Source organism: Osmerus eperlanus, chromosome 12 (genome assembly GCF_963692335.1).
Source record: "Osmerus eperlanus chromosome 12, fOsmEpe2.1, whole genome shotgun sequence".
Classification (NCBI taxonomy): Eukaryota; Metazoa; Chordata; class Actinopteri; order Osmeriformes; family Osmeridae; genus Osmerus; species Osmerus eperlanus.
In genome coordinates, this window is record NC_085029.1 from 12,299,819 (window position 1) to 12,313,305 (window position 13,487).

A 13,487-nucleotide genomic window follows, 5' to 3' on the forward strand; every position below is an offset into this window, starting at 1 on the left:
AGGAGTTGGAGGGAGGAAGGTAAAAGAGGGGAGGAGGGGGAGGAGAGGAAGGGTGAGGAGGGGATGCAGGAGGAGGGGGAGGAGGGGAATGAGGGGAGGCAGGAGGAGGGGGAGGAGGGGGAGGAGGGGGAGGAGGGGGAGGAGGGGAGGCAGGAGGAGGAGGGGGATGAGGGGAGGCAGGAGGAGGGGGAGGAGGGGGATGAGGGGGATGAGGGGAGGCAGGAGGAGGAGGGGGATGAGGGGGATGAGGGGGAGGAGGGGAGGTAGGAGGAGGGGGAGGAGGGGGAGGAGGGGGATGAGGGGGAGGAGGGGGAGGAGGGGAGGCAGGAGGAGGGGGAGGAGGGGAGGGTTGGGCAGGGAGTGTCCCTGTCTGCTCTTGCTGCAGTGCTGTAATGATTTCTGCCACACCCCAGTCACACACACCACATGCCACAAGCAGGCATGTTGGAGTCATCACACTCAGGCTCTTACATTTCTCTCTCCTACAGTATGCACACAGGCTCACTTCCTCTGTCCAAAACTGACAGAACCAGAGGGCTGCTACTGCACATTTCTACACTGCTCCAGTGATAACTAGTAGAGTTTATGCACCTGTAAACTAGACTTACAGTCTCAGTGGTGGAGGACTTTACACAGGAGTTGGGAAACATGACCCCAGTCTATCACTATTGTCTAAAGGAGAAGTTTCAAATGTTTAACACTGATAGTTAGTTCAGGTGACAACAGATTTTTGGTTGACAAACAGCAGCTAGAGGGACAGCTGAACAGTGGGCTGTGGTTGAGGAGCAGGTCACAGTGGCTTGGATAGGTGTTGTGTGTGTATGCGTGTGTGTGCATGTGTGTGTGCGTGTGTGTGTGTTATGTCAGTCATTGTAGCCAGTGTGTGCCTGTGTGCTCTTAGGTCACTTCCCTTTGCACTGGCTGCTGGTCAGTGGCTCTGGGGGACTTATCAGTCTAGATCCTCACACACGCATGCAAGCACACACACACACACACACTAAGAGGTTTTATCTGTGTCACCATCAGTGCACTGTCAGCATCCGTGAGCTCCCTGGAGCAGAGTTGAAGTTACAACAGGGCTTACCGGACCACACACAAACATTTACACACAAACAAACATTAAGCACACATTGTTATCGCAACAACCATGCCAGGGTCAAAGGCATTCACAAGCATACACACACATACACAAAAACACACACATTCACACAAACTAGGCATCCTCCTCTGAACTAAGTCTCTCTGGTCCTCCTGTCCCTCCTTCCATTTCCCCAGGATCCACCTCTATCCTATTCCTCTGGCTCCTAACATACCGCTCACTGACATAGGATCCCCTTAGAGGGGGAGAAAAAGAGAGAGAAAAAAAGAAGGGGGAGAATAGAATAGATATACTGTCTATGTTTAGGCTAGCTATAGCTTCAGGGGGAGGCTGGTTGGAGATAGGGTAAACCCCTCACACTAAAGCTGTCAACTGACACTGACCATCACACACACACACACACACACACACACAAACTGGTCGTTTTAATCAGTCTATGCCTCCCCGTACACAACCAGAAGTGCATGAAACAGGGACCAAACCCCAGGTCTACCAGGCATGTACTGTACCGTTAGACCAAGGAGCCATCCTTACTGTCCATGGATGACACATGAACTGAAACGTCTTAAATTATAGTCAACTAAAATAAATAATCAACCATGAATTAAGCATGAAAAGTCCAGAACCAGTTATGTGGAGGAGCTTTAACTGGACCCAGACACACCTGATGCTAGGTGCTCTAGCCTCCAACAACCTCTGTGGGCCAACCAGCATGCTTCTATCACTTAAATATGAACACCAGGCTACATTCAGTTCATTTCCTCATAACATTACTGAATATCTCCTATGTGTTCACTGCTAGCACACAGCACCACTCTGACTCTCAGCTACAGATGTGCTGCCTGTGAGGTCCTCTAACATAACCAAACCACTGATACTTCCCAGACGACATGGGTTAGAAGTACCTCAGGGTTGAATTCTGGGACGGGCGACGAACCCGAACGGCTACCTTCCGACCAAGAGGACACCTTCACATTCTTTCACGACTAAGATCTCACAACTCCCAGGTAAAGCTACCTAGCCCCCAGATGCGGTTCAAACCCGAACGCAAACCCACGCGTCTACCATTAGACCCAGAGAACATGTTTGCGGTCCAAGGACACAGGTAAGAGCTTACTTCTCTCAGGCAGTAACAGCTCATCACAGTCTTCTTCAGTGACATCAGGGTCCAAATGGAGCCATAGTTCTTCTGTTCATCGCACTATAATCATCATAAAATGGCACCCATTCCACCTCTCTCTTAGAAACCCGGACCTTTCCATCTGTCTGGACGCCCAACCCGACAGTAACGATGTTACAGTACATTTACATGACAGAGACACACCATAGACTCGTCCCTGGCTAACCTCTCGCTCTCTCTCTTTCTCTTCCTCCCTCTGTCTTCCTCCCTCTCTCTTCCTCCCCCCCCTCTCTCTCTCTCTTCCGCTGCGTACGGCGCTGTATCCAAGGTCAGTGGGTTACATTAACATCGATCAATCAGAACACGATACTCAAATGTGACTTTAAGTAGCTCTTCCTGATGATATCTCTGAGTTATGATGCCTTCCAACGCCGGGATGCGAATCCCCGTCACACACTGCACCATGCTGCAGTCCACAACAGTAAACACACACACTCTAGTTCCTGTCCTTGTCCCATCCTGGGACCCTGCATTCACAAAGTCAGCCACACACAAACATCCGCTTCAAAATCGTCAACCGCCGCAAACTCAATCAGACTAACGCTTCAGAGCAGCACCAGCTCAGCCAGGTAATGAATCAGATGAGAGGACTTACTGGATAGGAGAGAAACTCTGCTGCCTCCTCCACTGCCATTTTCCCCTGCAGTAGTGAGTGAAACCTGAGTATTCAATGAGCTATGCTATAGCGCGAGGACTGGAGCAGGGGCTGGAGCTGGGACAGGGGGGGGCTGGGAGAGGACCGGGCTGAGACAGGGGCATTATGCTTGGGCTAAAAATACCAGCATGCCTGGGAGGACAGGGGGCAACCAACAGTTCCGCTGCTAATCTCTTCCTCCTCTGAACTGAACAATAACATCATACTACTCTTAATTGTTGTACTTAAGTATACAACTTTAGCTTTGAAAGAACGTATACAGTTTTGAACGACCGTGCAGTTTAGGTATGCACTTGAGTTGTAGTGCAGCATCACCTTTAACATTTGTATCCCTTCATCAACAGAGTATTGAACACAAAGTAGCAACAGCATCTTGCACAATAAACCAACACCAGCTACAGTCGCCTGCCACATTCAGCCCTGCATCTGCCTGTAAACACCAGCTCTGAGTGAGAGCCAGCTGAACACTCTCCTGGCTGGCCCTCATCCCACATAGCAACACAGGGGAATTTCTCTCCCACACTTACCATATTAGTAGGCACTAGTCACTCTGGGCTAGCAGTAACCATGATACGCATGGGGGAACCGAAATAGAAAAATAGTCCTCAGCAGCCAGGGATGGTTAGAGTAGGGCCCCCGCCCCCCTTCTCCTGCCCCCCTGCCCCTGCCCACGAGGCCCCCCAGCCAGGAATCTGTCCAGAGCAAGTCTCATTGTCTTCCTGTCTTATCAGCTCTTTTTCCCTGAGCCACAATGCAGATCCAATGCCAGGTCAGTTAGCCAGTGTAGCTACTAGTGTAGATAGTGGAGTCAGTGTAGCCAGTATGTCCACTGTTGCTGGTGTAGCCAAAGCCAGTGTATCCTGGAGCCTGGAGGCTGGAGCCTGGGGGCAAGAGCATTAAGTCCACTGAAGGAGCTAAGGAGATGTGGCTGATCTTTCTCTGGTAAGCAGGCAGGGGGACAGGCAGGCAGCAACCCAGTAGAGGCTGGCTTCTCTGGATAGCTACTGACTGCATCAACAATATAATCAGCCACTACCCAGCCACACAACCCCAATCACACACACATACACAGTTGCCAACAACTTAATGAATTGGATCAATGCAGTCAACAGTAACTCATTTTGATGGTTAAATAAGGTTCTTTTTTCATTTTCTAGGGGGGGCATTAATTCCAATCTGATATGCTTGGCCTTCTCACTGCAAATCGCAAATGAGAGACTGTCTGATGTGGTCAACATAAGTGTTGCCCTGTACCGGGTATACCCAGCACAATAATATAAACCTACAACCGAGATGTATCAAACCCACCTAAAATACTTGGATGTATCAATGTGCATCTATGTCATATTCAGTTGAAGTGAATATCTTTTTTCTGGTCTTTTTGGAGAGGATGTCTCTGCTTTGCAAGGCTGGCAGTTGATTCAGCGGGAAGGGAGGAGTTGTCATGGCAACAGAATCCTGACTGCAGTGTGAGGTGGAATGGAAGCCCCGGGAATGAAAACGTTATCATCCTAAATGGTTACAGTCCCTTATTATGCTGAGGGTTCTTAAGGTTCCAGAATGTTTTGTGATGCTGAGGATTCTAGACGGTTATAGGATGTTGAAGGTTCTAGAATTATTTGCAATGCTAAGGGTTCAAGACTAGTGTCTTATGATGCTATAAAGGTAATAAAACTCAAGCGTCTGTAATGTCTTGTAATATCTCCTCTTCGCGTCCTTTCTCTTTCAGTAACATGGGGTAATTATTTTTGTATTTTATGACTAGCACCTGTTATAGTCCTTCAACCAGAGCAGCACCATTTTAAACAGTTCTACTAACAAACTGTTGTGATGTTCCACTGTCATAAGTATTCTGCTGAATCATCTCCAAGTGTAAAGATGACGTTCACGAGAACAGTGTCTCACAAACATACAGCTATTGACTCTGGTGTAAACGGATAAACCACCAGCCTGATCAATACAGCCAATTAGGAGTACTCCTCATGTCTCACTCCTCACGAGACACGCCTCGCTGCCCTCCTCTCCCTCCTTCATCATCTTCCTCTGCAGAACCTGACCCTCAGTCCTCTGGTCAATATGGCTGAAGGCTGGATCACCTCTTCATCTCAGCTGGCTACAGTAGCTGCAGGTAGAGAGGCTGATGGGCTGGTTCTGGGGGAAAGCACATGAACAGAAAGAGGAAGAGACCGGAAAGAGAGGGAGACTGGCGAGATATGGAGCGAGAGATAATGTGACAGAGTGAGAGAGAGAGCAACACAAACAAACGTGCATTCTTGGGAATCTCCAAACACCAGTTCTCTATCAGACCCTAGTGGCTACACTTGATCACTGCATTGACAGTGCCCACATAACTGAAAGACTGTGTAATTGTCAACAACCACAGCATTCTGTATGAACCTTCTACAATGTTAGCGTTCCCCTCTGGTACAGACTGCTCACCGAGTCTAAGCTAAATCATTATACCTAGCAGAACACATGCCGCGTGATCGGTACCACACACTCTCAGGCGATTGGCTGTGGGCTCAGCCCTGCTGATTCCTTATTGGATAGCGGATAGATGCTGATGCTGTACTGTTGCTGCTCGAGAGCTACTCTGGGCTAGGCAGAGGTAAGGATGGCTGTGACGTGTGTGTGTGTGGACTGACAGACAGACAGAGCAGATAGAAAGACAGACAGGCAGAAAGGGTTGACACTGGCCGTCTGTTCTCACGGTAGCCTAATCTCTTCTGACAGCCACTGAGCCGAGGTCATGAATTAGTTAGAGATGTCCGGAGAACACCCACCAGCCTCCATGCCTAACACCCTGCATCCCCCAGCCCCTCAGGACCCCAGCCCACACGAGGACTAGCTCTAACAGCCATTACTTCCCACAGACTGTCATCCTTCTGGTTCCTAGTTCACTTGAACATGTTAAAGCTAAAAGAACGCTTTCAAGGAATAACAACAATCCCAGCCTCTAACTCATCTGTTTTTAGAAGGATAATGTAACTGGTCTCAATCCGTTTTAAAATGAGACACAATTCACTGGTCTGCTGGTCTGTCTCTTGTGCTGGGCAGGTGGGTCCTGTCAGGTTTCCGGTCGACAGGACTTAACTTTCCTTCCACCCGTGAATCGTGCGACTTAACAAATTGGTGCATTTAAAAGCTGCTGCACGGGTTGTAAACAACACACAGATGGACTTGCTACGGTTCACTTCCTCTCGCATCAGCCAATCACATGCTCCCAATGTTGCACTCCTCCTTAGTTCAATGGCAACCTAACACATGATACTGCTGCAGCTGCTGACCTGATCTTCTTGACACAAACACAAACACACACACACACACACACACAGGACACACGCAAAGATGTGACAGGGAAAAACAACACTGACTGAACAGGGATTCATTCCAATGTAGCACCAAGAAGGCAGGACACATATATGCAGCATTAAGCCACAGAGTTGCTAATGGGTTATTAGGGAAATGTTTTCTCAGGATCGATAAGCACTCTGACCAAGGGCATCAATGTCCGCTTTCTCCCTACTACTTCCCAGTCTTCGCATAGCAATTTTACTGAAGAAGGAAACCAGTGAGATGACAATAAACAAATGAGCAAACAATGTACATGCAAACAACCAATGACACATCAGTGTTGATGATGCACCTTGGAGCCAAACGAAGATAAGTCAGTAATGTATGAGTCCAGCGGCTCAACCACACTCTCCATCTCACTCTCTCTCTCTTTTGCTTTCCTCTCTGGGACTAAAAGAGAGGACATGGAGTGTGGAATAGAGAAAGATAGTGAGTGTAAAGAGGAGAGAGATGGAGAAGAAAGGAGGTTAGTGTTTCCTGGCTCTGGCCCCAGACTCCCAGCCTGAAAAGCCTAACATCTCTGCACAGCTCAGCACTGACCCAGGATACTTTGTGGTCCGTGACGTGACTACCTGGCATGCCCCTCGCCCCCCCACCCCCCCCACCCCCCCCCACACACACACACACACACACATACACACTGCCTGACAGAGAAGGCTGGGCAGCAGGACATACATCACACACCTCGCCTTCTCTGGTGAATAAGTGTCAGAATGTGTGTGTGTGTGTGCGTGCATGACAGTGTGTGGCAGGGCAGAGAGCATGTGTGTTTCCAGACTAGAGCCCCACCCTTCCGCTCACCTTCAGTGTCCGCTACAAGCAGGGAATACAGAGAGCAATGGAGCAGCCTGCATTCACCACCCACCCCCCCCCCACACACACACACACACACACACACACACACACACCTGCTGCTGCTGAAGTCCACTATATATTGAAATACAAGCCTTATGCCATTTTAGATATATATTTACACAAACTGCACAAACTCGATATTCTGTCTGCTCAAATTAAAGATGCTGAGCAGAAGAGAGGAAGGGAGGTATAAACACACACACACACACTCACCTGCACACTAATACACACATTCCTGTGGCTCATCCATCTAAACAGCTGTGTGTGTATATGTTTCGGATTCAAAAAGGAAGATACTGTAAAGGCTGTTCTGGTTGTAGTTTCTGGTGTCTGGTGCTGCATTAAAACAAATTGAGGAAACTGTAGGGGCAAGGCTGTGTGTTAATAATTGCGTACATGTGCATGTACAGGACGCGTCTGTGAGTGTCTAGGTTTCACAGATGCAACTCGACCCAGTTCTGACTATCTCTGCAGCGGAGAGAGAGCAAGAGAGAAGGGGGAGAAAAGAGAGAGAGAGAGGCAGAGATTGAGAGGGAGAGAGAGAGAGAGAGAGAGAGAGAGAGAGAGAGAGAGAGAGAGAGAGAGAGAGAGAGAGGAGGGAGAGAGAGGAGGGAGAGAGGTGGGGTGGGGAAGAGAACAACAGCCCTGCAGGGAAGCAGTAGGATAAAAGGCTTAACCAACACAACATGCTCCCCCCTCTCTGAGAACACCGGTAATGTTTACTCCAGTTAACACTCTCCCTTTCTTCGCCCCCACTCTGTCCCTGTCTTTACTCCAACTCGCTCCATTTCTTTACCTCCATCCTCTCCTCACCCTCCATCTTCTACTTCTAATAACCCCTACCCTCTCCTTCTATGACCCCCCCTCACCCTTTCCTTCCCTTTACCCCACAACATTACGACTGACTCTCCTTTCCCTTTATTCCTCTCTCTCCCTCTCTTTCTCGCAGGCTTCTGATGGGCTACAGTTCTATTATTCATACCCCTCGTAATACTTCGAGCTTTTTCTCCTCCATCACACTCGTCTTCCTTTCCTCTCATCCCCTCCATCCCACTCCTCTTTTCTCCGCCCCACAATCTTTCCTCCTCCTCCACGGTCTTCTCCTCTCCTCAATTGCAGCACATTCCTTCCTTCTCAACCCTCTGCTTTTCTCTCACTACCTCCCAGCCTTGTTCTCTCCTCTCCTCCACCCCACCCTCTGCTTGTTCTCCACCGTCACACGGCTGTTCCTCTCTCCTCCTTGTTATCGTCTCGTTCTCCGGGAGAACCCGCAGCAGGATCGTCAGCTGTGCTGAGCCAGAGCCTCGCCCGTGTGTTCTCCCGTCTCCTGCCCACTTCTCCTCAGTCTGTCAGTCAGAGGGAGGAAGAGGTTTGTCTGGATCCTCCGCAGCATGGCAGAGCCTCCACAAACAGAGCAGAGTCTCCACTAACCTCCAGATACAGCAGCACACCCTGGCCTAGTTCAACACCCTCATTAGAAGTGTATACAGTGTATACCTGCCACATTTCCATATGCGGTAGAGTGAGATGGGAGGCCGTTAAGCTCCCATGATTCAACGGCTTTGATGGCAGGCGTGAGTGGGCTGGCTCTGCCGTGATTGGTGGGTTATGCAGATCAGGAAGGAAGATGAGGGTAGGGGGAGGAAGAGGAGGCACTCTCAGCTTGGATGCTTCTTTGTCTCTCCGTTCCACTTTGCTGCAGCGACATGTCTGGTCCATGTGACTGGAGTAGTGTCACTTCACTCACGCTGTACCACGGTAATACTACCTACACGCTTTTTATAAAACTACGTGTGAGATGATTTTCTGTGGAATGTAAATCACCTGAACAGTATCGTTTTCACAATCCAAATGTGTTATTTACTAGCTTCAAGAACCAGGACAATTACAACTCAATAGAGAGTGTGTGAGAGAAAGAGAGAGAGAGAATGAGGGAAAGAAAGAAAGAAAGAGAAGTAAGAACATGAGAAATTTGCTACGGAGTAGATAAAAAAAATGAGGGAATCAAACACAGGGCCCAGCTCCCCAGGGAGAAGACTCTACTGAGGACAGACAGGAAGAGCGAGGAGGGGGAGGAGAAGGGGAGGAGGGGGGGGGGAGGAGAAGGGGAGGAGGGGGTGGAGAAGGGGAGGAGGGGGTGGAGAAGGGGAGGAGGGGGAGGAGAAGGGGAGGAGGGGGAGGAGAAGGGGAGGAGGGGGTGGAGAAGGGGAGGAGGGGGGAAGGGCAGGGCAGGGCAGGAGGAGGTGGGTGGGTGGGTGGAAAGAGTGGGGGGGACTCCAAAAGAGTGGGGGGAAGCCAAGAAGCCCTCCACACACAATAGAGATGAGAGAGGAGGGGAGTGTGGGTGGAAGAGCGATGGGAGGAGGGAAATCAGGGACCTTGAAAAATGAGGCTTGGCTTAAATAAGTGTCAGGGGATTAGTGCCGTGGCGTGTGCATGTGCGTGTGAATGTGTGTGTGTACAGAGGACGATGCTGGTGGCAGTGAGTGTGAACTCGAGCTCTTAGAAGCCCCACCCCCCAACCATGCACACACATACACACACCCCTCAACACCCCTCTTTCTACCCCAAAAAACAGAACAATAAGAGAGATAGATGGAAGAGAAATGGGGAAAAGAGGGGTGTCAACAGCTCCTCTAGTATGTGTGTGTGTGTGTGTGGTGGTGGATGTGTGTGTGTGTGTGTATGTGTGTGTGGTGGATGTGTTTGTGTATGTGTGTGTGTGTTTGTGTGTATATGTGTGTGTTTGCGTGTATGTGTATGTGTGTGATTGAGTTGAAACAAGGACAGGCTGGAGGACCGACAGGGGTCTCGTCTCCTAAGTCTGTGACATCACACGGATACAACAGCAGCTCAGACTGTGTAGGAGACCCAGTCACAGAGTCACCCTTAGCCTACTACAACCACGGGAAAGAAACATTGACAAACATGTGTGCACTGAGAAAGAAGAAAGCTTTTAGTGCTATAAGTCTCACAGACATTACTGCGCTGGTGCTCAAATGAACAGCAGGATTCTGATCCTGGAGAGGGGAGGGAGGAGAGGAGAAAAGAGGAAAAAAGAGGAGAGGTGAGGAAGACAGGGCAGGGCAGGGCAGGAGACTATAATATGGATTTTCAGCGACAGGAAATGTGATAGGACAGATCAACGCCAGCCAAGAAGCCCACTACTACTCTAAGCTACAGCCAGCTGTACCTCCGCCAGCACTATGATACACAACTGAACAACACCTACCATACTACAGTCAAAATGTAATCGATATTTTTGAATTTGGCCACTGTGTTTGACTTGTCCTTCCCTCTGTTCCTCTATTCCTCTCTCACATCACAGAAGTGTAAACCAATAGAGTCAGCTCCCCTCTAAGCACTCTATCTGTCTATCTCTCTCTCTCTCTCTCTCTCTCTCTCTCTCTCTCTCTCTCTCTCTCTCTCTCTCTCTCTCTCTCTCTCTCTCTCTCTCTCTCTCTCTCTCTCTCTGTCTCCTTAGCCATCCTCTTATTGAAGACTCCACTCTCTTCTTACTCAGCAACAATCTCCACCTGAGACCTTTTCTTTCTTTCTTTATTTGGTTACAAATTGTGAAATAGACCTGTCTCCATGGGGGTACCTGTTAGCATAAACAAATAAAATCGTAAACAACGTATGTCTTCTTGTCTACATTTTATCGACTCATATTCTTCCCTTCATAGTCGAGCCTGAAACTGAACTACCATGTCTGACTATCTACTTTTACTATCGCCAAGAATCCTATAACATTATGACCTATGACCCCACAACCCCTACACTGCTGAGTGGAGGTCAGCAGTATTGAGCCATTGGAACGTATAGAAGCCCTCTGATGGATTAAGGCTTCACGCCCTCTCACCAACACAACACACACGTGTACACACACACACACACACACACATCTCCTGGGACCCCCCCATCCCCTTATTTCCAAAACCTTACCGATTAGCTACTTGTGGTAATCAATCCTATTGGTTTATAGATCTTGGCAATGAGAGCCCGTCAAGGTTGCAGTCATCAAGCCAAAATAAAAAGGCGGAGGAGAAAAAGGATAATTACACTTATCTAATGAAGGCAAGAGGACTCAGCAGTAAGAAGAACGGACTGATTCATTGGCTGGTGGACAGGCGATTGATTTCTCCTCAACAGTGATGATTGGGCCTGTGTGGTTGTTGGTGGGCCCACTGTTCCGTCATGTGAGGGACTCGCATCTGTATCTCTCCAAGAGCCTTCTGGAAACTTCCTGTCTGTGGCCTTCTCTCTTTGTCTATGCCTCTCTGTATAGCTCTTTATACAGTACATGTTTCTCATTCTCTCTCTCTCTCTCTCTCTCTCTCTCTCTCTCTCTCTCTCTCTCTCTCTCTCTCTCTCTCTCTCTCTCTCCCTTTCCCTTTCTTTCTCTCTCTCTCACACACTCTCTCTCTTTCCCTTTCTTTCACTCTCTCCCTTTCTGTTTCTCTATCTGTGTCTTCCTCCTCCTGCATACTGTGTGAGAAGTGTGGCTCCCTTTACTGTTTAGCTGCAGTGGACTTAATCTGCAAGGCTGTGGCTCCTCCACAGGGAGATGGATAGAATACCCTGACACACACACACACACACACAAAATAACACACAAATTCCTTTAAATATGCTGACAATTCTGCACATTAGAGCGTTTTACAACCCAAAATGTCAGGATATTTACTCATTGCATGTATTGTATATGTATATATATATACACAAGTATACTAAATCACACTAAATGCCTCTGTGTGAGCAGGTTTTACTATGGAATCATCTGAATGTGGACCACATGTTTTCATTTTCCACGGGGGATGAAAGAGTCTCATCTGGCAGGTCCAGAAGCGTGACTACTCCACAGTGTTCTCTACGCTGCGCACCACCAAGCCCTGTACGGCGCCGTAGCCAACACGCACCACACCATGTTTACGTAACCATCAGTTCATATATGGAAAACAGAATAATCCACGAAGGAGTAGCTTCCATCATTTTCAATCTGGACAGTAACAATAAATATTAATAAATAAATTGGGGATGTTTAACTGTTAACTGATATTTTGCCTTTCTAAATTTGAAAACACATAAAACACTTAACCCCCCCTGTATGTTCTGTACAGTACTAGAACTCAACATCAACATTCTACACAGCAGCGACACACATTTTATCGAATCTTACACACTGTCTGGTTCTGCCTGTGTTTGTCTAGTCATTAAAACAGTCAGTCAGTCAGTCAGTCAGTCAGTCAGTAAGAGCACCTGCCCTTGAAGTGCTGCTCCCCACCCACCCCCCCCACCAGCCTCATTCCTCTGACACACACCCACACAGACAGATCAAACGCACACCTGTGTGTGTTTCCTGAGCAGGTGAGCCCCAGTAGGTGCCCACCAGGATGTGCAAGCACCACAGCTCGTTAGCAGCCTCCACAGAACAACACTCCCGACCGCCTGTTTCCCCTCCCTCCCTCCCTCCTCAGCTCTGCCACCCCCCACACTGTACCTCTACACCTCTGCTCATCTCCCTACTTCCATCCCCCTCTTCTGTCCCGCACCCTCCCAACCCCTGCCGGGAGCCCACTCATGCGATATGTATGTATGTGTGAGTGTGTGTGTGTGAGTGAGTGCGTGACTGCATATGCTGAGGATTCATGAAGGAGATGAACCAGGACAAAAGAACGAGATCGTTGAGGGACTGATGTGATGGAACGATCTCACTGAGCTTCCCTTCTCTCCTCTCTCCATGCCCCCTCTCCTCTCCTCTCTCCATCCCCCCTCTCCTCTCCTCTCCTCTCTCCATGCCCCCTCTCCTCTCCATAGCCCCTCTCCTCTCCACCTCTACCTTTTTCTTCAGCTCTCGAGAACGCTTCCTGAGCTTCCTCTTCTTCTCCTTCTCGTCCTCCACAGCATTCAGGTCCAGATCAGCCCTCTTCTTCAGCTGGGAGGCAGCGTGAGCCATGGCGAGGGTCCTTTCAGAGGCTCGCTAGGAAAGAAACGAGCACCGACACAGCTTTGCCCTGACGCAGGCACGACAGGATAGAAGATCCCCAGAACCGGAGTTGGGGCAGGGCTTTCCCCTCTCCAGGTGACTGATCTGGTCTGGTAACCCAGCAGACCAGGGCCCACGCAGGTGAGAACCGTGGCCGGAGGAAGGTGCCCCCTCACTGGACCAAAGCAGCTTCTCTGGAGCTGGTGATAGATTCTCCCACACAGCACAACAGCTGTAGTATCCTTCTCAGGGCACAAGCCAAGGAAGATAAAAGATAAAAGGATGAATACGAAAGAGTAAAAAGCAACGTCCTCCTGTTAAGTGCCTAGTAAACACGCTCTTGACGTTTTTGTCTGAA

The 13,487-nt window shown here is 49.1% G+C and overlaps 1 protein-coding gene across 1 annotated transcript in view; it reads right to left on the reverse strand.

Moving 5' to 3' along the window:
* ank3b (ankyrin 3b) overlaps positions 1-13,253 on the reverse strand; it is a 64,103-nt gene extending 50,850 nt beyond the window's left edge. Inside the window, 1 exon segment of the mRNA XM_062474449.1 lies at positions 12,983-13,253. Within this exon segment, the coding sequence (XP_062330433.1) occupies positions 12,983-13,099 (117 nt within the window). The 5' untranslated portion in view covers positions 13,100-13,253.
* Between the last annotated feature and the right edge of the window lie 234 nt (positions 13,254-13,487).